A 21,214-nucleotide genomic window follows, 5' to 3' on the forward strand; every position below is an offset into this window, starting at 1 on the left:
CTTCACGTGGAAAGAAAGGCAAGGCTAGTCACAGGAGAGCAGGTTTTCAAGAGGGGGTAGGGGGTGCCTGCCTGGGAAGTTTCTAGGAAAATCAAAAAATCAAAAAAAAAAAAAAAAAAAAAAAAAAAAAAAAAAAGTGTAGTCCTGAGCACACTGAAGATAAATCAAAGCTGGGGCTCCAGGGCCACTCAGGACGGTTAAGGAAAGGCAGCCCGCAGCCCTGCTGGCCTGTCAAAACTTTCTCTGCTAGCACTCGGCGGAGATTAGACATTAACTCGCTGAACTGCTTCGCAAGCCAGCCCCCAGGGGCTGAAATCCGAGCTCCGAGACCAATCTTTATTTCTGAGAGGAAGAAAAAAAAATAATAATAACTAGACCCCTGCCTCAACCAAGCAGGCCCAGACATTGAGGGGGGTGGCGTGGGGGTGGGGAGGCCTCGCCACCGCAATCTGCACACTCACCGGCCACGCCGCCCACCCGACCCCCACGACCCCCCGGGTGCTCGGCGTCCTAGGCTCCCGAGCGACTCCTCCGAAGAGGCAGGGAGACAAAAGCGGGCGAGCGGGCGGGCGGGCGACCCCCGGAGAGCCACCGCAGGGAAGCTCGCCCCGGGAAACCGAATGAGAGCGTCTCCCTCGAGCCCAACTCCTCCTCCTCCTGCAGAGTCCCATAGCAGGCGGTCTCCGGAGCCAGCTCCACGTCTCTCCTCCTTCGGATCCGGCCAGATAATAGAGCAAACAGTGTGACCGGAGATAGGAGAGCGCCGAGCGCCGGCCGGGCAGCGGGGCTCCCGACGCTTATCTCAACTCCACAGAAGCCAGCCCCGGAGTGGCGGCCGCGGCTCCCGGCCCAGCCCCGCACGGGTGGACGCGCCCCCCGCCCGCCCGCCTCCCCACCTGCAGCCGGCCGAGCCCCAGGCCTCCGGCTCCGGCTCCGGCCAGCGCCGGCCCGGCCGCAGCCTCACCTTTGTAGCGCTCCAGCACATCCTCGTACGCCTGCACGAACTCCTTCTCCTGGCTGCGGTTGGCCGGCTGCTGACCCGGCACGTAGCCGGCCATGGCTGCCCGCCCCGCGCTCTGCCCGGGCCCCGGGGGGCGCCGGCTCCAGGCCCGCGCGCTGAAGCGGCGGCGGCGGCCCCAGCCTCGGCCTTTGTGCGGTTCGGCGGCGGTGGCGCCTTGGCTCTCTCGCTCTCGGCTCTGTGTCCGTCTCGCCCGGCCCGGCAGTCGCGCTCGGCTCCCTCAGTCCGCTCGCACCCGGCCCGCTCGCGCTCCGCCGGTCCCGGCTCGCGTTTCCGCCTCCCCACCCCTCGGCTCCGCTCCTCCCTCAGCCCGCCCCGGCGCGACGGCGGCGGCGGCGCCTCCTGTCAGGAGCGCCGGGCCGGGCCGGTTCCCCGCCCCTCAGCCCGCCGCCTCCGCCGCCGGGCGCGTCCTCAGCCCCGGGGCTGCAGCCCCTGCTGGGCCGGGCGGGCCGCCTACCGACCACCGCCCGGGCGGGCCGCGGGCCCGAGCGGAGACACCGAGGAGGCCGGCTGCCGCCTGAGGCCCGCCGCCAGGAGGCCCCCTGCACGTCCGAACAGGAGGCCGGGCGGGCCGCAGCGGCCGGGAGACCCCCGGGCCGACCCGGGCTGGGCCGCAGCCGCCCTCAGCGCTGACCTCCGCCGGCAGCCGGGACAAAGGAGGGAGCCCCGAGCCGGGCGGACCTGTGCGGCCGCGGGAGAAGGACCTAGAGAAAACCTTGAAGGCAGGCGGGGAGCAAAAGACCGTGATGCCTCACAGCCAAGGCCACACGGCTCCAGAACCAAGACAAGGGCGAGCCCCAGCCGGGACTGATACGGGAGGCCGAAGGGAACGGAACGACCACAAAGAAGCCCGGGAACAAAGGGTTGTCCAGAAACAGACGAAACTGAAGTGGAAGCGAGGGCGACAGAGCCATCACCATAAAGTAAACCAGGCCAAGGAGCAGAGCCTGAGAAATGACAACTGAGAGAGCGATGAAAACACGATTCTGACCGCACATGGGGGGAGGGCGTAAATCCAAGGGGGGGAGACCCAATAGGATTACTAAAGTGTGACAGCCCTCTCCACTCGGCGACTTAGATCAAAAGGGAGAAATGTGGGAACCTGAGGCTGCACCAGGACTGGCAGGGAACAAAGGAAGGATTCTGGAGCAAAACTGGTTAGGGCAACGCGGGGGAAGCCAGTAGCCAATTATTCTCAGCCCTAGAGAAAGAAGAAAGGAAACGTAAATACGAGCAGGGATGTATTGAGGACCATTTTGTCCCCAGCGTCATCCATCGGGTTCTCTATTGAGTTGTATATCACCCAATCCCAACAGTCATGGGTTGACTGGAACCAAAAGTAATGAATGAGGAATTCCAAGATGGTAGCTCACACCTGTAATCCTAGCCCTCAGGAGGGAGAGCAGGAGAGTTGCTACAAGTTCTGTCTGGACCTCGCAATGAGACTGTTTCAAACAAAATGATACTTTTAGCCCACTTTTGCCCCATCCAACCGTAGTTGACTTGTTCTTCAGGGAACAAGTCACTAGTAAATATCACAGTAAAGGCACATGAGCAGGTGGTATTGAGCAACCAAAATCGACACTTGGAATTCCATCTCAGCTCTCATTCTTAAGCAGTAGGAGCCTCTTACCCTAGAGCAAGAATTATAGCTTTGTACTGTTTGAGTAATGTTAAGTATTTGGTCAGTCATTGCTCAGCACATTAATTACGTGAAATGATGCTTTTCACTAATAGGTGCAATCATCGCTTTCCACATCACAAAGCAGATGAGCAAATAATTAATCATATCTCTTCCCATCAATTTTTGCTCAGCTTCCCAAGCTCTGTACAGAGAAGGCCTGAAAGGACATGGGAAATCCTTGGGAAGAAATGCTCATTTCTTCCAGTTTTACTCTGTGCATACACACACACACTATCTATCTACACACACATATATATAAAATAGTTCACTGATTGAGGTCAGATACTAATGAGCTCAGTCTAGAAACACAAAGGAAATAAGTCTTAGCAGTATTTTTTTCTTTTTTTTTTTTTTTGGTTTTTCGAGACAGGGTTTCTCTGTGTAGCCCTGGCTGTCCTGGCACTCACTTTGTAGACCAGGCTGGCCTCGAACTCAGAAATCCGCCTGCCTCTGCCTCCCGAGTGCTGGGATTAAAGGCGTGCGCCACCACGCCCGGCTAGTATTTTTTTCTTAAAGAGTAAAAGGCATTTAGCAGAGAAGAAGGAGTCGGTGTGGTACTTCATAGCAAGCACTTTTTTTTTTCTTTTTTCAAAACAGCAGATAATACTAGAGAACTGCTAATTCTGGAGCTCTTGACTGTAAGTGCTGAGTCACTGCATTTCCTATACTATTTTATACCAGTAGGGCTAAGGAGGCCTGAGTGCAAGTACACATCCACAGGCCTCCACCCTTACCCCTTTACAAACACCTACCTCCGCCCTCAGTTCATTGCAGCGAATAGAAAAGTACCCCTATCCCCTCCTGGGCTACATGCTCCAGTTTGTGAGCAGGTTCCTCAGGAACTATGACTGATACTTGCCAACGCTTGGGAAATAACAGAGTATGGAATAGTCTACTGTGCTAAACAGGTTCTGTGGAAAACGGGGAAGGAAGGAAAAATAAAGCAAAAGGCTGAGATTCCTAGTAAGAAACACAGTAAAAAGCCAAGCATGGTGGTGCATGCCTTTGATCCTCGCACTGAAGAGGCAAAGGTGGGGGCATCACAGTGAATTAGAGGCCAACCTTGTCACTATGTAGCCTTGTGATAAGGCTACATAGTGAGACCCTGGACTTTTACCCTCAGCAAAAAGAAACAGAACACAGGAAAGCCACTACCAAACCCATAACCAGGCATTCGGAAGGCTGAGGCAAGAGAATTGTAAATTTGAGGGCAGCCTAAACTATATTTATATATGGTGACACCCAGGCTCCAAAGGAAGAAAAGAAACCTAGTAATTAGGAAGAGGCTGGGTTTGCACAGTGGCTAGAGTGCCTCTCTCCAACCCAAGTTGCTTTCTTGATGAAATTTGCATTTAAATACTCTCCCGGGAGTTTGGAGTGAAGCATTCTTCTAATGAATGGCAAAGGGGAAGTCCACATGTTTGGCTGATGCTCCTGTTTTATACAGAGAGGCTAGAGGGAACAGAGCTTCTCGGAGGGAAGGAAGAAAGGCTAACAAAGTGCAATTTTTGTTTTTGTTTTACTTCTTTCAAGCAAGAATCTAAGTTGATTGCCAAGCCATACAATCCAGAAGCTCTGGGGCTCTCCTGGGCCTGCTAAAGAGTTTGCCTTGGAAGAATCAGACAGCAGGATGGACTTAGGAGGACATCTAGTGGCAGAGGTGGGTGATGCAAGGAAATAATCCTCATCTTGTCAATTGCCCTTCCCCCAAAAGCCTCAACACATTTTTCAATCCTCAAATATACTCTCTTATCTCAGAGCCTTCCTACCTGGTTTCCTCCAAGACTATGCCCTCCATTGTCTCTCTCCTTTAGCACGACTCACTTCTACTCTTGGAAATTCTAAAGTCTTCCTCAATTCACTGTGTTCAGCAGTAAGCACTCTATAACTGAACACTATCTGCTGCCCTCTTTTATGTACCTTTAAGTGTGTGTGTGTGTGTGTGTGTGTGTGTGTGTGTGTGTGTGTGTGTGTGAATGCCGGCAGAGGCTATAAGAAGGTGCCGGATTCCCTGGAGATAGAATTACAGGCAGTTGCCGGGAGCCCCTCTCGTGTGCTGGGAACCTCTCTCCTGTCTTTTGTTTTGTGGTGGTTTATTTATTTATTTATTTATTTATTTATTTATTTATTTAATGTATATGAGTACACTGTCGCTATCTTCAGACACACCAGAAGAGGGTATTGAATCCCATTACAGATGGTTGGGAGCCACCATGTGGTTTCTGGGAATTGAACTCAGGACCTCTGGAAGAGTAGCAAGTGCTCTTAACCGCTGAGCCATCTCTGTATCCCCTTCTTTTTTCATTTTTTTTTAAATTTATTTGTTTGTTTGTTTTGCAGCAGTGGCTGCCCTGGAACTCTCAATGTAGACCAGGCTGGCCTGGAACTAACAGAGATCACCTGCCTCTGACTCCTAGATACTGGTATTAAAGGTATTCAACACCACACCCAACCGCCTTTTATTGTGGGACAGTATCTCTCTAAATTGCCCAGGCCAGCTTTGAACTTGAAATTCCCCTATGTTAGCCTCTCTGCTTACTTTTATATTAAGGATAATTCATTTACGAGCCTCCTGAGGGCCTGAGACTACAAGCCTGTGCCACCACACTGCCTCTTTTCTTTCTTTCGTATTACATTTTTATTTCTTTTTCATGCATTTTCATGTGTGTGCATGCCAAGGCATAGGCACGCAGGGCAGGTGACAAGGTGTGAGCACTGGTTCTCTTCATCAACCTATATTCTTGTTTCTTTGAGGCAGGGTCTTTCTCACTTCTTCCTTTGAAAGTTCCCGCAAGGCTGCTCTTGACCCTGAGGTCCTTTTGCCTCAGCCTCAGTTACAGGCATGCACTGCCAGCTTACCTTTTTTTTTTTTTAAGTAGTTTTTTTGTTTTAATTTTATATGCAGGAATGTTTTGTCTACATGGATGTAAGTGTACAAAATAGTGCCTACAGAAATCCGAAGAGAGCTTTGAATCCCCTGAAACTGGCAATGCAGATGATTGTGAGACACCACGTGCATGCTGGGAACTGAATTCAGTCCTCTGCAAAAGCAGCCAGTGCTCTTAGCCACTGATCCATCTCTCTAGCTCTGGCCAGCTTGTCTTTCAGCCTTCCATAGCATTAGCTCCGTAAGCCCTGGGGCTTTTGTATGTGAGGGTGCCTGAGGTCCTCAGCATATGGCAAACAACACTGTATATTTAGGACACTCTTGAATGTTTAAATTTTTGATCGACTACAAAATAAATGAGTGAGTGAGACGATCTTAAAATACTGAGCTGTCTGTGGCTTTTGACTAGGCTACAGTATTTAAGAACTTTGGGCTGGGTTGTAGCTCAGTGGTAGAGTACATCCTTAGCATGTAGAGAGCTTCATTCAGTCCCAGCTCACGAAGACACACACACTCACACAAATAGTATATTTATTTCTCATGGCCTCATACTTTGTGGGCAGCATTTTCCTCAGAACCAAACTCTAACCCTTTGCCTAAAAAAATCCACTCCCTGCATCTCCAACTCCTGAAAGCCTAGAGGGAAACTCCTGGCAGTGCATGAAGCTGGTTTTAACTGGCCCAGGCAGCTCTTTTTAATAACCCCACCTTTTAGCTGAGTGGGAGTCAAGCAGGCCTGAAAGCCCAGCACGTAATCCAGAGGCATGTGGGTCTCCGTGAGTTTGAAACTAGCCTGGTATACAAATCGAGTTCCAGGACAGCCAAGGCTGTTACACGGAGAACCTTGTTAGTTCAGGAGCTGGGTGTCAATGGTGCATGCCTTTAATACCAGCACTCCTGAGGCACTCTCAGTGTGCCAGCCTGGTCTACATAGTTCCAGGACAGCCAGAGTTACATAGTTAGAAGCTGTCTCAGAAAACAAAACAAACCAAGCAAACAAACAAATAGACAGTATTTACTCAGTGGTCAAGAACTGGAGCTACTTCATATTCAGATTAGAAAGAGGGAAGTGAGAAATCCTGTCTCCTTCCCCTCCCCAACCTCTAGGAGACTTCCTTCCAACACTTTGTCAACTTGGCTTAAGCAGCTCTATTTTCTATGTGTGAACTGATGCTCTATAAATACATCTGCTAGTAAGGTGTGGTGTGTGTGTGTGTGTGTGTGTGTGTGTACTCTATTCCTCTTTATGGCACTATCTGCTGTGTCTTACATGGTGTGTCTTTTACATTCCCCTATAGAAATTGGTATCAGGCGCAGCAGGGACTGCTCAGATTGATCATTTGGTTGGAAGCAAATGGCCAGGTTCTAGTCTCAGTCTTAGAAGTCCCACCTCTAGGTCAGTCCCTCCCCCTTTGGCCAGTCCTAGACAAAGTTGCTTTCTGCCTTGGAAACCTAAGTTTTGCCCTAAGTCCCTTAGTCCCCTCTGGGCAGCTAGACTTTGCCTGCCTCTTGTGCTGCCCTCTTCTGCTATAAAAGTGCAATATCCCTCATCTCAAAAGCCGGGATGGTGCCAGCCACCCAGGAAGAAGGTTCCCTGCCACCCAGCAGCCCATTACCATAGCAACCCTCAAAATGGCTGGGTAACCATAGCAACTGGCCAAGTCTCACCTTCTTAGCCTCTCCCTAGGCCTTCTTCTCTGACTTCTCAGAGTCACTGCCATCTCCCATCCTCCCTCCAGAGAACAAGAGGAAGGACCCTCAACAAGAAGCTGTCCCAAAGAAGTGTGGAATGCCTCAACCACCCAGGCCTGTCTTCACAGAGTGCATAGAAAGGATGTGAGGACACTCGTGAACCATGAAGTGCTACACACACGGTTCTGGTCATTGTCTTACTCAGCACTGTAAAGGCAGTAGTTGCCTTAGGCAGAGCTAGAATCCTTCCCAATTTGGCCCTTACTGGTTGAGAGACCTCAGGCAAGGTACTGAACTCTCCAGGTGTCTGTCTCTTTACTATAGAACATCAGCTTCTTAAACTCAGTTTGACCATTGTGGTTCACAACAGCATGTACCACACAAGGCAGATAGCTGGCACTCAGAATGGATCAGTAGTAGTTACAGAGGGCCCTAGCCCTCCACCATCTCCCAACAGTGTGGATAAAACTGTATTCTTTTTCCTCTTGAAAAAATCAAACCTCATTGGGCAGTGGTGACACACACCTTTAATCCCAGCACTAGGAAGGCAGAGACAGGTGAATCTCTGTGTTTGAGGCCAGCCTGGTCTACAGAGCAAGTTCAAGGGCAGCCAGGGCTACACAGTGAAACCCTGTCTTTGAAACAAACAAACAGGGGCTGGTGAGATGGCTCAGTGAATAAGAGCACTGACTGCTCTTCCAAAGGTCCTGAGTTCAAATCCCAGCAACCACATGGTGGCTCACAACCATCCATAATGAGATCTGACGCCCTCTTCTGGAATGTCTGAAGGCAGCTACAGTGTACTTAGATATAATAATAAATCTTAAAAAAAAAAAAGAAACAAACAAACAACAAAGATTTGAGCCTCATTCACACCATATCTCCCTTCCGCAAGAGAGGGTCTCATTCTTGTGGGCACCTGAGGTTCTTACAGGTGAGGCTGCAGGCAGGCTGCATTCACTATACAGGAAACTGGGAGGTTCCTGAAACTCAAAGACACAGCAACTTATCTATAAAACTTCCCTCCCTCCATCTGAAACCTCACCTTCCCACACTACTCCACCACAGGAGCCTGTGAAGGACAGAACCTACCATTAATCCCCAGGGCCTCCATGGGTCCTACAGTGTAGTAGCCTCTGTTTTTAGGTGAGAACAGCAGTGTGGAATACTTCCCCAGGCATCTGAGCAAGCCTGAGATACAGGCTCTTCTGACCTGGCAGAATTCCTTCCCTCACAAATGAAAGACTAAGATTTAGTCTCAACTTTTTTTTTTTTAAAGATTTATTTATTTATTATATGTAAGTACACTGTAGCTGTCCTCAGACACACCAGAAGAGGGCGTCAGATCTCATTACAGATGGTTGTGAGCCACTATGTGGTTGCTGAGATTTGAACTCATGACTTTTGGAAGTGCTTTTAATCACTGAGCCATCTTACCAGCCCCCCAGCCCCTAGTTTCAACTTCTTATTTTTGTTTCTCTTTTCGAGAGGAGGTTTCTCTACATAGTCCTGACTGTCCTGTGTCTTCTAGGTGCCTGGGTTACAGGATTCCTCACCACTCCTGGAGTCATTGTTTTTTCCCTCTCTCCCTCTCTCTTCCTTTCCTTTCCTTTCCTTTCCTTTCCTTTCCTTTCCTTTCCTTTCCTTTCCTTTCCTTTCCTTTCCTTTCCTTTCCTTTCCTTTCCTTTCCCTTTCNTCCTTTCCTTTCCCTTTCTTTCTTTCTTTCTTTCTTTCTTTCTTTCTTTCTTTCTTTCTTTCTTTCTTTCTTTCTTTCAGGTAAGAGCAGGGGACAGTCTCACTCTATAGCTCTACCTAGCCTAGAATTTGCTCTATAGACCAGGTTGATCCTGAATTCACAGAGATCCACCTACCTCTGCCTCCTTAGTTCTGGGATTAAAGCCATGCGCCAAAACACTCAGCTCAACTTCCAACTTTTTGAATTTTCAAAACTCCATTTTTGGGATGCTCCCCTCCATTACCCTGGCAGAGTTCTGATTAAAGCCAGGGTCCATGGGTCTGAAGTGTTTCAGGTACAACAGATGCCACTGCCAAAAAACAGCTCCTGGTTACAGAACAAATGTGCCGAAGCCTCACTCTGTGCATCCTTGGAGAAGAACATGAGTCTTGTCTGGAAGAATCCCAAGCAGGGGACACAGTGTCCCTGGGACTCAGTACCTCCCGAGGCCCCTGGGCAGGGGTACTAGGGCAGGGGCTCTCTTCTTCAGAAGTTGACTCTGGAGTAGATAAACAGATTAAAAACTAGAGAAGGGTGGTGGTGCAGTGTGACGGTTGAGAAGTGGAGCAGGGGCTGGCATACAGCTCAGTTCATAGACTGCTTCCCTGGCATGCATAAAGGCCTGTGCTCAATTTCCATCACTACAGGAGGCAGAGGAAGAGGGCTCTCTGGGTTCAAGGCCAGCCTGTCTACATAGTGAGTCTTGGACAGCCAGAGCTCCATAATGAGACCCTGTCTCAAAAAGCCCAAAAAATAAAAATACAAATATAAATAAATAAATAAATAAATAAAATCAGAACTCAAGATGAAGACAGGAGTTAGAAATCAAGGTCATCAGCCAAGCATGGTAGTGCACACCTGTAACCCCAGAACTCGGGAGGCAGAGGCAGGCGTATTTCTGAGTTGGAGACCAGCCTGGTCTACAGAGTGAGTTCCAGGACAGCCAGGGCTACACAGAGAAACCCTGTCTCGAAAAACCAAAACAAAATCAAGGTCATCTTCAGCTAGATAGCCATCAAGACCAGCCTGTGCCACATGAGACTGGCTCAAAACAAGCCGGTGAGAGAGGCACAGGGATGGTGGTAATCTATAATCTATAATCCTAGAGAGGCACAGGGATGGTGGTAATCTATAATCCTAGCCCTCGGGAGGCTGTGTCAGAAGAATCTCATGGACCAGGTCACCCTGAGCTACACGGCAAGACCTCATCTCACAAAACAGTGACAGAGGGGCCAAGAGGTGGCTTGAGAAGGACCCAGGCTCCGTTCCCAGCACTCACATGGTGGCTCACAACCATGTGTAACTCCAGTGGCAGTGAATTCAGTGTCCTCTACTGGCCACTTCAGGCACCAGACATTCAAGATAAGCACTCAAACATATAAAATGAATTTTAAAGACTCTTTTAAAGGCAAAAATTTCTAACACACAAGAGGCCCTGTGTTTGATCTCCTGCACTATGAAAATATAAGAATTTAAAAATCTATGAAGCCGAGCATGGTGGCACATGCTTTAAATCCCAAAATTCAGCAAAGGCAGGCAAATATCTTGGAAGTCCAAGGTCAAATTAGTCTACATTGAGAGTTCCAGGGCAGCCAGAACTACCTAGAAAGTCTGTGTCTAGTTGTGATAAAAATGATATAGTGGTGGTGCATGCCTTTAATCTTAGTTCTCTTGAGTTTGAGGATATCTGCCTTCCTTTGCTGAATTTTGGGATATAATATGTATAATATATTTAAATATATACTATATGTATGTATATATATAGAAATATAGAGAGAATATATAGAATATATAGAAATATACATATAATATATATAGAGAGAGATCTTGCATTGCCAGACATGGTAGTACATGCCTATAATTTAGCACTCAGGAGACAAAGGAAGGAAGATTGTTACAAGTTCAGGCCAAAAATATATTTTTTAATCCATTATGTGTGGGTGGGTGTTACACCTTTAATCACAGTGCTTGGGAACAGAGAAGTAAGTCACTGAGTTCAAGGCCAGCCTGGTTCAGGACAGCCAAGGGTACACAGAGAAACCCTGTCTTGACAAAAAAAAAAAAGTTATTGTTTTATACAACAGAAATAAGCTAATAAAAGTGAGTAACACTGGGGGCGGGCATGGAAAGTATAGCACTGCACAAAGTTTCCTTTTGGTATTGGGAACTGAGTCTAAGGCCCTCAGCAGGCAAGGCAAGTGGTCTACCCCTGAGCTATGTCCCCAGCTACCTTTAACATATTTACTCTAAGACAGAGTCCTACTAAAGTTACTCAAGTTGAACCACATCAATCCTCCTGCCTCAGCCTGCTGAGTATCCTATAGTACCAAGCCCACCTCTTTTACATAACTGTGGAGCCAAGAATGGAATGAATAAGATGATTGGTTGATTGATTGATTGATTGATTGATTGATTGATTGAGTTAGTTATAAGACAGCAGCATCTCACTAGGTAGCTCTGGCTAGCCTAGAACTCATTTAAATAAGATTGTTTGTTTGTTTGTTTGTTTATGAGGCAGTGTCTCACCATGTAGCTCTGGTTGCTCTAGAACTCACTCTGTAGACCAGGCTGGCTTGAATTCACAGAGATCTACCTGCATTTGCCTCATGTGCACTGCAAATTAGAAGCATGTGCCACAAGCCCAGTTAGGATTGGGGATTCTTGTTTCTGGGTAAAGGGTATTCAGAATACCATCCTTTCTACTCTTGCATTTGTCTCAGACTTTCTGGAAAGAGCGAGGGCTTTAGCATCAGTTGGACCTGAAGCACGGGACTGAATAACTCCAAGGGAACATCGTGCCTGTGAGACTTCAGGAGACACCATGCATATTGATAATGCTGAACTCTGACTTCCTCTAGCTTCCTGGACAACTCCAGACAAGTTGCTTGGTTTTGCTGTTGCAAATAGCTGTGATTTCCCAGGGATCCGTGGGGGTGAAATGACATGCGTAAAGTCCTAGTACACATCTAGGAACTCAGCAGCAGAGCTACCAGCCATGACGTGAGCTCTCAGGAGCTCCCAAGCTGGGCCCAGAACTCAGCCCCCAACCCACCCTCTGTGTTCTTCAATTCCTAGCTCCCACCCAGGTGTTCTCAAGTCATTTTCTTCCCTTCCTACTGAGGACAAAGAAAGGAGAGAAAGAATAAAAACACATAATGGATGTGCCCTCTCTTTTCTGGGTGCTCTAGCAAGTGCCTACTTCTTTTCCAAGTCCCAGATAAAAAGCCTTCCATTGCTTCAGGTCCCAGACGGACAGACTTAGCAGGAGGCCCTCTCCCCTGAGAACCCCCACACAGTTTTCCTCAGCTTCAGTTCAGCACAGCTCGAGCAGTATCCCCACTGCTTTCGTGGACAGGAGCTGGACCCTGAAACCTTGAACAAAGCAACTAAAGGAGTCAGCAAATACATGACCAAGGAAAAAGCAAGGGAGTAAGGCAGCACACTCATAGACCAATGAGAAACTGTGTGTCTGAATCAAAGATACTCAGGGGAATGGCCGCTATAGATGAAGGGTTACCTGTAGAGCAGACACAGGGCCAGGCCACTTACTCCCATGACCTTAGCCCACTTTATAAGCCTCTGAAGCAGCTCTCTTGCTCCCCGATTTTAGCAATAAAAATGTGGGGCCCAATCAGGTAAGTAACTTTTCAGGGTCCACAACTGAGATATGGAAAGATATTCCCTTGCATGAATGAAAGGAAGAGAAAAATAGCCATGGAAATGAACAAGTGACAGCCAGGGAGCAGCATCCCCCAAGGCAACTCACTCACAGAGGCTCTGAGCAGAATCCTCCCCTGTGAAAACCTCCGGGGTAAGAGCCCATTACTCATTCTGCAGATTACAGGGGTTTCACATCTTTTTAGCAGCAGCCTTAGTCCAAAGAAAGATCACAGCTCAGGAGCCCCTTTCTGTCCCTACAGAAAAGTCCAGGCAGAGCCCGGAATCTGGCTTCTGCCCTGACTGCTTCAGGCAGTCCATAAAGCCAGACCACAGCCGGTCTCAGCTACAGCAACCATGAAAAAAAGATGCCAGACGGCCTCAGTATAACACGTGGAGATGGTGGATAATTAATTCTCACACCCAGGTATGGTCACAGGCCTTTCTGAGGTGGCGTACTGGTAGAGTACAGGCTTAGTGCAGTTCAAGATTCTAATACAGTCAGTTCTGCCTTTCTTCTAGTGGCATCTCATCTCTAAGAAATGACAGCCTTCCACAGTCCCCAAAGCATCCAGTCCTTCCTCTGCGTTCCTAAACTTCAGAACAGATAGCCACGTGCCAGACTGCCATTCCTCTGGATTACCTGGAACTCACTCAGAAAGCGTGGTGGAAAGCCACTGGTAAAGACAGGATTGTACACTGCGATGCAGCCACCTCCCTGACCAGCTGGGAGTCCCAAAGGGACCCGAGCCTCAGAGAAAGGACAGCTTGGCTATCTTTTTTGCCGCGTGCACGGAATTCTGCCCACGTGGTCATTTTCTATCCCTCCAGTGAATGTGACCCAGATTTGCTTTCAAAGCACTGCAGCTGAGCTGGTGGTGTGTAGCTACCGTTCACTCTGCCCCACTTTCCCAGGCCTCTCCCGCTATTGAAACCAGGCTCCAGGACAGAGCCAGGCACTCAGAACACACAGTCAAAAAGGAGCGAGAGAAGCTGGAAAGAGAATGAGCTTTCTTGGGTACAAAGCTGCAAAATGCTCAGGATGAGAAAGATTGCTTGCCCAGGAATATGGGTTCCCAGGAGAATTCTTCCTTAGGGTCCCACTTCCTACCCCTATAGCCTTCAATTCCAGCTGTGGCTTGGATAGAATAAATCACTTCCATCTGCTCTCTGGCAAGGCCTTGGAATGAACAAAAGAAAGCAACAGAAGCGGCAAGCTCAGGCGCATTCCTTGCTGGCCTAGGAAACCACTGGCCTCCTGCAGCCTTCCCTGCCTCTTTTGGTAGGTATCCAAGTAAAGGAAGGACAGCACTAAGAGTAGTTACAGGTATGGAAACCTCATTCAGTGATCCCTGGAAGCAGGTATCCATGGTCACCCTTTTACAGATGAAACTATAAAAGCACCACAGGGTAGTTATTCGGCTAGATGTCCTGACTCTGTATAAAATTGTCATTGTAGCTCCTGGTACATAGCTGCAGTCCGGTCTTTTTTTTTTTTTTTTTTTTTTTTTTTTTTTTTTGGTTTTTTGAGACGGTTTCTCTGTAAAGCCCTAGCTGTCCTGGAACTCACTCTGTAGANCAGGCTGGCCTCGAANTCAGAAATCCTCCTGCCTCTGCCTCCCAAGTGCTGGGAGTAAAAGCATTCGCCACCACCGCCTGGCCAGTCCAGTCTTTTTATAGCAGGTGAGTGGGTGGATGGATGGATGGATGGATGAATGAATCTGCTGTCCTAGAGGAAAGTTGCATAAAGAAAAAGGGGGAGCAGGTGCCCTTCTGTGAAGAGCATGATAACATGCTCAGGACTGTCCACCCAGGGTGAGAAGAGCAAGAAAGAACTCCTGATTATAACAGGGTCCATGTCTGCTAGAACGGACCTGGAACAAAGAGCTTGAACATAAGACGCAGAAGTGTTAGGAAGAGATACACTGTCTGATAGGAGGGATCAGAGGCAGCTTCCTGGAGCAGGCTCTAGTGGAGTAGATGTTAGAAATGGGTAAATGAGTGACTCTACGACGATGCTGCCCAACTGGTTAACCGGGCTGTGTGCATTCTTAGCCTGAGTTCTTGTGTGCCCAGCTTTCACAATGTAATCAATTTCTTTCCTTCCATCCTCTCAGCTAGACTGAATTCCATGAAGAAAGGACCATATCTTCAGCTATCTTTTTTTTTTTTGGTTTTCCAAGACAGGGTTTCTCTGTGTAGCCCTGGCTGTCCTGGAACTCACTTTGTAGACCAGGCTGGCCTCGGGCTCAGAAATCCACCTGCCCAAGTGCTGGAATTAAAGGCATGCATCACCACACCCGGCTTCAGCTATCTTTTAATATTAACGACAAAAACAAAAAAGGAGGGCAGCATGGGAAGTGGCTGCAGAAAGATTGAGAGTCGGGTGCCACGGGGGAGAAGACATCTTAAAACCAGAGCCATGGGCAGTCAGTCTCCTGCAGGGCCCCAGACAAGCGGCTTCAGCTTCCTAAGTCAGCTCACTTTGCTAATTAATCAGAAAAGGTAGCTTGCTTTCCTTCTTTCTCCCGGCTATTGAAAGACGCTTTCCCTGACACCTTGGGCTTCCTCACTCTTCCTCTAAACCTCCGCATGTGGCTCCCTGCCTCCCAGGGCTGACTGACGCCTAGACCCGGTTAATTCAAACAGAATTGTGCTCTTCCTCTCTTCTCCATCCTCCTCCTCCAGGAAGCTGCTGAGATTTACAGTTTGCTTGCCCTGGGAATTTTCTTGTAGATTCTAATAAAAATGTCATCAACCTTCAAAAAACAAAACAAAACAAACAGAAAAAAGGTGGGCTTGGTGACACACCTGAAATCCATCTCTTGGTAGGTAGAGGCAGAAAGATCAGAATTCAAATCAGCCTCTGCTACACAGATTGTTCAAGGCCAGCCTGGGCCATATGAGACCTTGAAGAAAACAAAACAAAAGCGAGAAGGGCCTACATACCTGATGTTAGATGGAGGGATGAATTCCTCATTGATGGGTAGAATGTGAATACCTTTGCACTAGCCCTGCCCCAGTCAAAACAAGACACTTGGCCCATATCTACAAAAAATTAGTCACAACCACTATACACATCCACAGTGCAACAGATGATAACGGCGCCCCTAGAGTTATGTGGTTGTAATTTTGACCATTTTCTTCACCTGTTCTCCATAGATCTCAAAGAAAACAGCATTTAGGGGCTGGAGAGATGGCTCAGAGATTAAGAGCACTGACTGCTCTTCAGTGGTCCTGAGTTCAATTCCAAGAATCCATGTGTGGCTCACAACCATCTGTAATGGGATCTGATGCCCCCTTCTGGTGTGTGTGAAGACCATGACACACCCCATAGACCCAAAGAAGTTAAACAAGAAGGCTGGCCCAAGTGAGGAATAAAATAGCAATGGGAAGCAGAGAAAGGGAGGGGCCTGGATGAGAGGAGAGGGGAGGGGATAGAGGGCAGGATCAGGTATGGGGGAGGCAGGAGAGAGGCCCAGAGGACTAGGAGAATGATGGAAATATGCACCTGCCAGGGTGGAGGTGGGGTGGGAAGAGAATCTCTTAGAAGTCCCAGAGACCAAGGATGGCAGAGACTCCTAGGACTCAATGTGGGTGACCTTAACTGAAATGCCCAACAGTGGGGTATGGCACCTGAAAAGACTACCTCCAGTGGTCAGACAGTGGAGAAATGGGGATACCAACCCACCTTCAAATTTTCAACCCAATATTGCTCCTGCATAAAAGAAATGCAGGGACAAAAATGGAATGGAACAGAGATTGAAGGAATGGCTGATCAGTGACGGACCCAACTTGGGATCCATCTCGTGAGTGGGCACCTATCCCTGACACTATTACTGACGCTATGTTGTACTTGTAAATAGGAGTCTAGCATGGCTCTGAGTGGCTCTACCCAGCAGTGACTGAGACAGATGCAGATACCCACAGCTATGCACGGGACATGGTTGGGGACCGCTATGGAAGAGTTAGGGCAAGGATTAAAGGAACTGAAGGGGATGGCAACCCCACTGGATGACCAACAGTGTCAATTAACCTGACCCTCTGGGAGCTCCCAGAGTCTGAGCCACTAACCAAAGAGCATACACCGGCTTGTCGGAAGCCCCCAGCACGTATGTAGCAGAGGGCTGCCTAGTCTGGCCCCAGTGGGAAAGGAGGTGCCTAATCCTGCAGAGACTTTATGCTCTAGGGTGGGGGGGGGGGATACCCACCCTCTCAGAGGTGAAGGGGAGGTGGGAGTGGGGGGGCAGCATTAGGGATGTAAACAAATAAAATAATTAATAATAACAACAACAACAACAATAATAATGACGGGGGAAAAAGACACCAGAAGGGGCTAGGGACTGGGAACTCTCTACATGTGATGAGTCTAATTCTGACACCTCCCACTTTGCTTCATAACCCAAAACCTGAGGGAGGAGAAAATTACACAGGACACAGCTGCTTCCAGCGTGAGCCTGACTTCACTTCCTCCCAGAAGGCAAGCTCTGCCTTAGGGAGCTTCAGAGCATTCCGGGTATCTATCTCAGCACCCCTGCACCTACATGTGGGAGTCTCCCCAGAGGCAAGGCTGCCTGTCTCTTTACTCTGGCGGAGCCCCCACAACATTCTAAAACCGTATAGAGACTTCAGCCAGACTCTAAAGTAGCAGTCTCGCCTGTCTCTTGCTGCCTCTCTCCTCTCCTGCTAAAGAAACACACCCAACTGCAGCAGGGCTATTTTTAAACACGGCAGTTTCCCCATCTCCAGCCTCATTGGTCCAGCCCCCTCCCCAAGACAGTCGTTGGTGATGTCGGCATGCAGGGACCATCATGGTGCCAGAAACAAAGCACCACAGCCTAGCCCAGAGACAAAGCACCACAGCCCAGCCCAGCACCTATCCTTTGCTCTGCTGACCAGGCAGGGTCCTGAGGGCCTTTGCCTGAGGATTGGGCTACCTTGAATCCCTTTGACTTATTGCCTAGACCAGAATCTTAAACACCAGGGTCTTCTCTAAGAAGACTTAGGAGAAATTGTCACAAAGCCATCTAGAACTACATGTGGGTGATGGAAGATGAATTTGAATATAAGGAAGGGAAAATGAGGCATCCTCTCTGCCTTCAGGAGAACAAGAGGCCTGTGAGTCAGAGCCCCCTGAGTTTAAGGCTAGCCCCTTTAAGGCTAGCAAGTAAACCCCTTCCTGGCCTGCTCCAAACTTTGTTACTAGATGATGTCTCGGGGGCAAAACAGCTGAGAAGGACTTCCTCCAAGGGCTCTCTTTGGCCCACCAGCGGTTCAAACTGCAGCCTACCTGCCAAGGTTCTCTGCTCTCTGCTCTCCTTTGGAGCTCCCTCCTGCTTCTTTCTTGACCCACAAGTCTACATAACCCTCTCAATTCTAATTTCCCGTTACAGTCCACTGCCTGTTCCTCTTCACAACTGCCCACTCAATACTTCTTGCACTTCTTTGGTCGACACTCCTTATTTGATGACCTCTCGCATGCACAAGGCCCTGGGTAAGTCACTGAAGGGCAACACATAAAATAAGCCCCAGCACTGAGCTGCTCAGTCGTGAGTGAGGGAATGAGGAATGATGTTCCCTGTGGGTTAACTGCTTTGCTGTGCAAGCGAACAGGAGGAGAGAGAAGCATGAACCTGAGTGGAGGAGGAGGCTTTGGGTACCACTAGAGGCTTTAGGGCTAGAATGGCTGGTACTTAAGGAGGAGGAGGAGGAACTGCCAGCATCTTGCAGAGAAGGAAATTAAAGCGTAGAGGTTGGATCCCACAAGCTGCATACCTTGAAGAGCAAGCAAGCTACTGCACAGCGCTGCAGGGGTAGAGGTGCTGGCTGGCCTGATGCGGAAGAGATAGAATGGGGCCTGGTTTGGGGTGGGTCTTTATGTTGAAGCCTTTATGTCACAGGCAATGAGGAGCCGAAGATGGCTTCCGAGCGGTTGGGTAACAGTTAGCAGGTTTGCCCTTTAGAATAAAATGTTCTGACAGTCACGTGGAAGGAGGAAAAACTGAGGGAACTGGAACCATGAGGTTGATCAGAGGGTGTGGTAACATACAATACACTTAAGGTGTCTTATCTGCCTGACACGTAGCAGACAGCAGGACAGACCTTGGCAATGGACTGAGAGCTGGAGATGTCACTGCACTAGCTGTGGCACTTCCCTATCTTTCTACCTGCATGGTGACACCAACATCTGCTGTAATACCGAGCATACCCAGGGAGACAGCTGTGGATGCCCTCAGCAAGGCAGCTCTCTCATTAAGTCAAAAACAACACTGAGGGCTGGAGTGACGCTCAGCAGTTAGAGCCTCAGCTATGCACTAGAAGAGGGCTTCAGATCCCATTACAGATGGCTGTGAGCCACCATGTGGCTGCTGGGATTTGAACTCAGGACCTCTGGAAGAACAGTCTCTCCAGCCCCAAGCCTCGGCTTCTCTTACAGAGGACCCAGATTCAGTGGCAAACACCCACACTGATGGCTCATCACCACCTGTGACTCCTTGCCTCCTCTGAGACCAAAACCCACACTCCTAAGCACAGCTGCTTGGAAAGGGCAGGCAGGCATCTTCTGACCTGACAAGGGGAGGCAGCCCCTAGCCCTCACACCGACAATCGAAAGGCAATCTGACTAAAGTTGGCTTCTCCAAAGACTTCCTTATAAGGAAATAACACAACAGAAATCAAAAGTTTTTATTCCTAAACATAATCATTATAGTATTGTCGACTACAGCAGAACACTGGGGAGAGACTAGGAGTTAGGGATAAAATCTGAGGATGTGTGGTGGCACATACCTCTTATCCCAGCACTCAGGAAGCAGAGGCAAGGGGATCGCTGTGATTTTTGAGGTCAGCCTGGTCTACAGAGCAAGTTCCAGGACAACCAAGGCTACATAGTGAGACCCTATCTGGACATATACAAAAAATAACAATTTTAAATAACCCATAAAGTCTGAGATGTAAATCTGAAGCTCTTTTTAAGGATGAATGAAGAGAACAGGTCCACAGTGGGACACAGGTCACCAAGGTAACTATTATGTACATAAACTACAGCCTAGTGGGAGAAACGCAGGGCAGAGGTGCAGATAGGAAACTAGGCCTCATTCAGCACGTCGGAACAGGGCAGTAGGCTTCCTTTTTCTTTCTTTTTTTCCTTTCTTTCTTTTTCCTTTCTCTTTCCTTTTTAGGTTTCTCTTGAAAGTTCTTTCATCCTCTTTGCAACAATAACAATCATAACAACAAGTTAGATTCCAGCTGACTTGACTCTGAGGACCTCTCACCACCTCACCATGCGGGTGCACACTGACCCAGACTCCCTCAACCCTGCAGCAGCCAGCTAGCAAACGCTGAGGATCATTCTTACCAGCGACTCGGACCACGGCACGTTCTGCAGGGTCCAGCACAGAATCCTGGCTTTTCCGCTTCTTCTGCTCATGCAGTGGCAGGTTCCAGGGCAAGGTGTCCCCAGGGGGACAAGGAGACAGGCTCCCTGACCGCTCACTCCGGTAAGATCTCTCACTCCGACATGACCTCTCACTCCGACAGGATCGCTCACTGAGCGTTTCTTCATCAGAGGAAGACATGGTCCAAGCAAGAGTGGCTACAGGAAGGACGAGATGTCCTGGGAGAAGGGATCTGGAAGAGAGAAAGAATAAATGTGAACAGGACCAAGAGTCACACAAGGATCACTGATACTCGGGTCCTGACTCCTGACTCTGCCTGCTACTGACTTGACTTGACGTCTTTACCTACTTGAACCTCAGCTTTTTTTTTTTTCATTTACAAAATGATATAGCACATGCCAAGACTAATTTATGAGGCATAGGGGAAAATTATATTAGGTAACATACACACACATACACACACACACTCATATATGAGAGACAGAGAGGAAGCGAGAGAGATGGTTAGGAGAGTATACTATCCTTGTAGGAGACCTGACTTCCATTCCCAACACCCGCCTCTGGCAGATCACAACTGCCTGAGCTATCTCTGACTCTAGCTCCAGGGAGCTGAGGCCCTCCTCAAGCCTCTTCAGGCTCCAGTGCTCATGCACACATATCCATACACAAACCACATACATACACAGAATTAACAATAAAATAAGTTTTTAGCTAGGCCTGCCTGCTAGAGCATGCCCGTAACACTCAGGAAGCAGAGGCAGTCAGAGCTCTGTGAGCCTGGTCTACATGGCAAGTTCCAGGCTAGCCATGGCTACATAGTGAAATTCTGTCTACAATAAGAAAACAAAAAACAAAACAAAAAGCCCCAAAAACAAACAGCAAAAACAAAAATACTGTGTGAGTGTTAGCAGACTGATTGTCAGGCAGAAAAACAGGAGCTTAAATTCTACTCCATTATCCATTATTATCCATTAGCTATATGTCCCCAGAGAAGCCATTTAATCTTGTCACCCTCAACATTCTCACCTATAAAATGGAGATGGTGCTAGTTAGCATCCCATCTCACAGGGTTGTTTGCAAGAACTAAACTGGTTCCTGCTATTTGATGCCAGGTACCCAGTAAGCACTCAATACAGAATCTGTTCTT

The 21,214-nt window shown here is 48.6% G+C and overlaps 1 protein-coding gene and 1 long non-coding RNA gene across 5 annotated transcripts in view; one reads left to right on the forward strand and one right to left on the reverse strand.

Moving 5' to 3' along the window:
• Macf1 (microtubule actin crosslinking factor 1) overlaps nt 1–20,299 on the reverse strand; it is a 338,558-nt gene extending 318,259 nt beyond the window's left edge. For all 4 annotated transcript variants that reach the window (XM_029476566.1, XM_029476567.1, XM_029476565.1 and 1 more), the window contains exon 1: nt 20,028–20,299. In XM_029476566.1, coding sequence (XP_029332426.1) covers nt 20,028–20,247 — 220 coding nt within the window. In that variant the 5' untranslated portion in view covers nt 20,248–20,299. The remainder of the gene's footprint in view (nt 1–20,027) is intronic.
• Nucleotides 4,240–11,882, forward strand: LOC110293601. Its single transcript, XR_002377823.2, has 4 exons — nt 4,240–4,362; nt 5,043–5,134; nt 7,329–7,568; nt 11,737–11,882. It is a non-coding gene; the product is annotated as an uncharacterized LOC110293601 (long non-coding RNA).
• Nucleotides 20,300–21,214: the final 915 nt, after the last annotated feature.

Source organism: Mus caroli, chromosome 4, assembly GCF_900094665.2.
Source record: "Mus caroli chromosome 4, CAROLI_EIJ_v1.1, whole genome shotgun sequence".
Taxonomy (NCBI): Eukaryota; Metazoa; Chordata; class Mammalia; order Rodentia; family Muridae; genus Mus; species Mus caroli.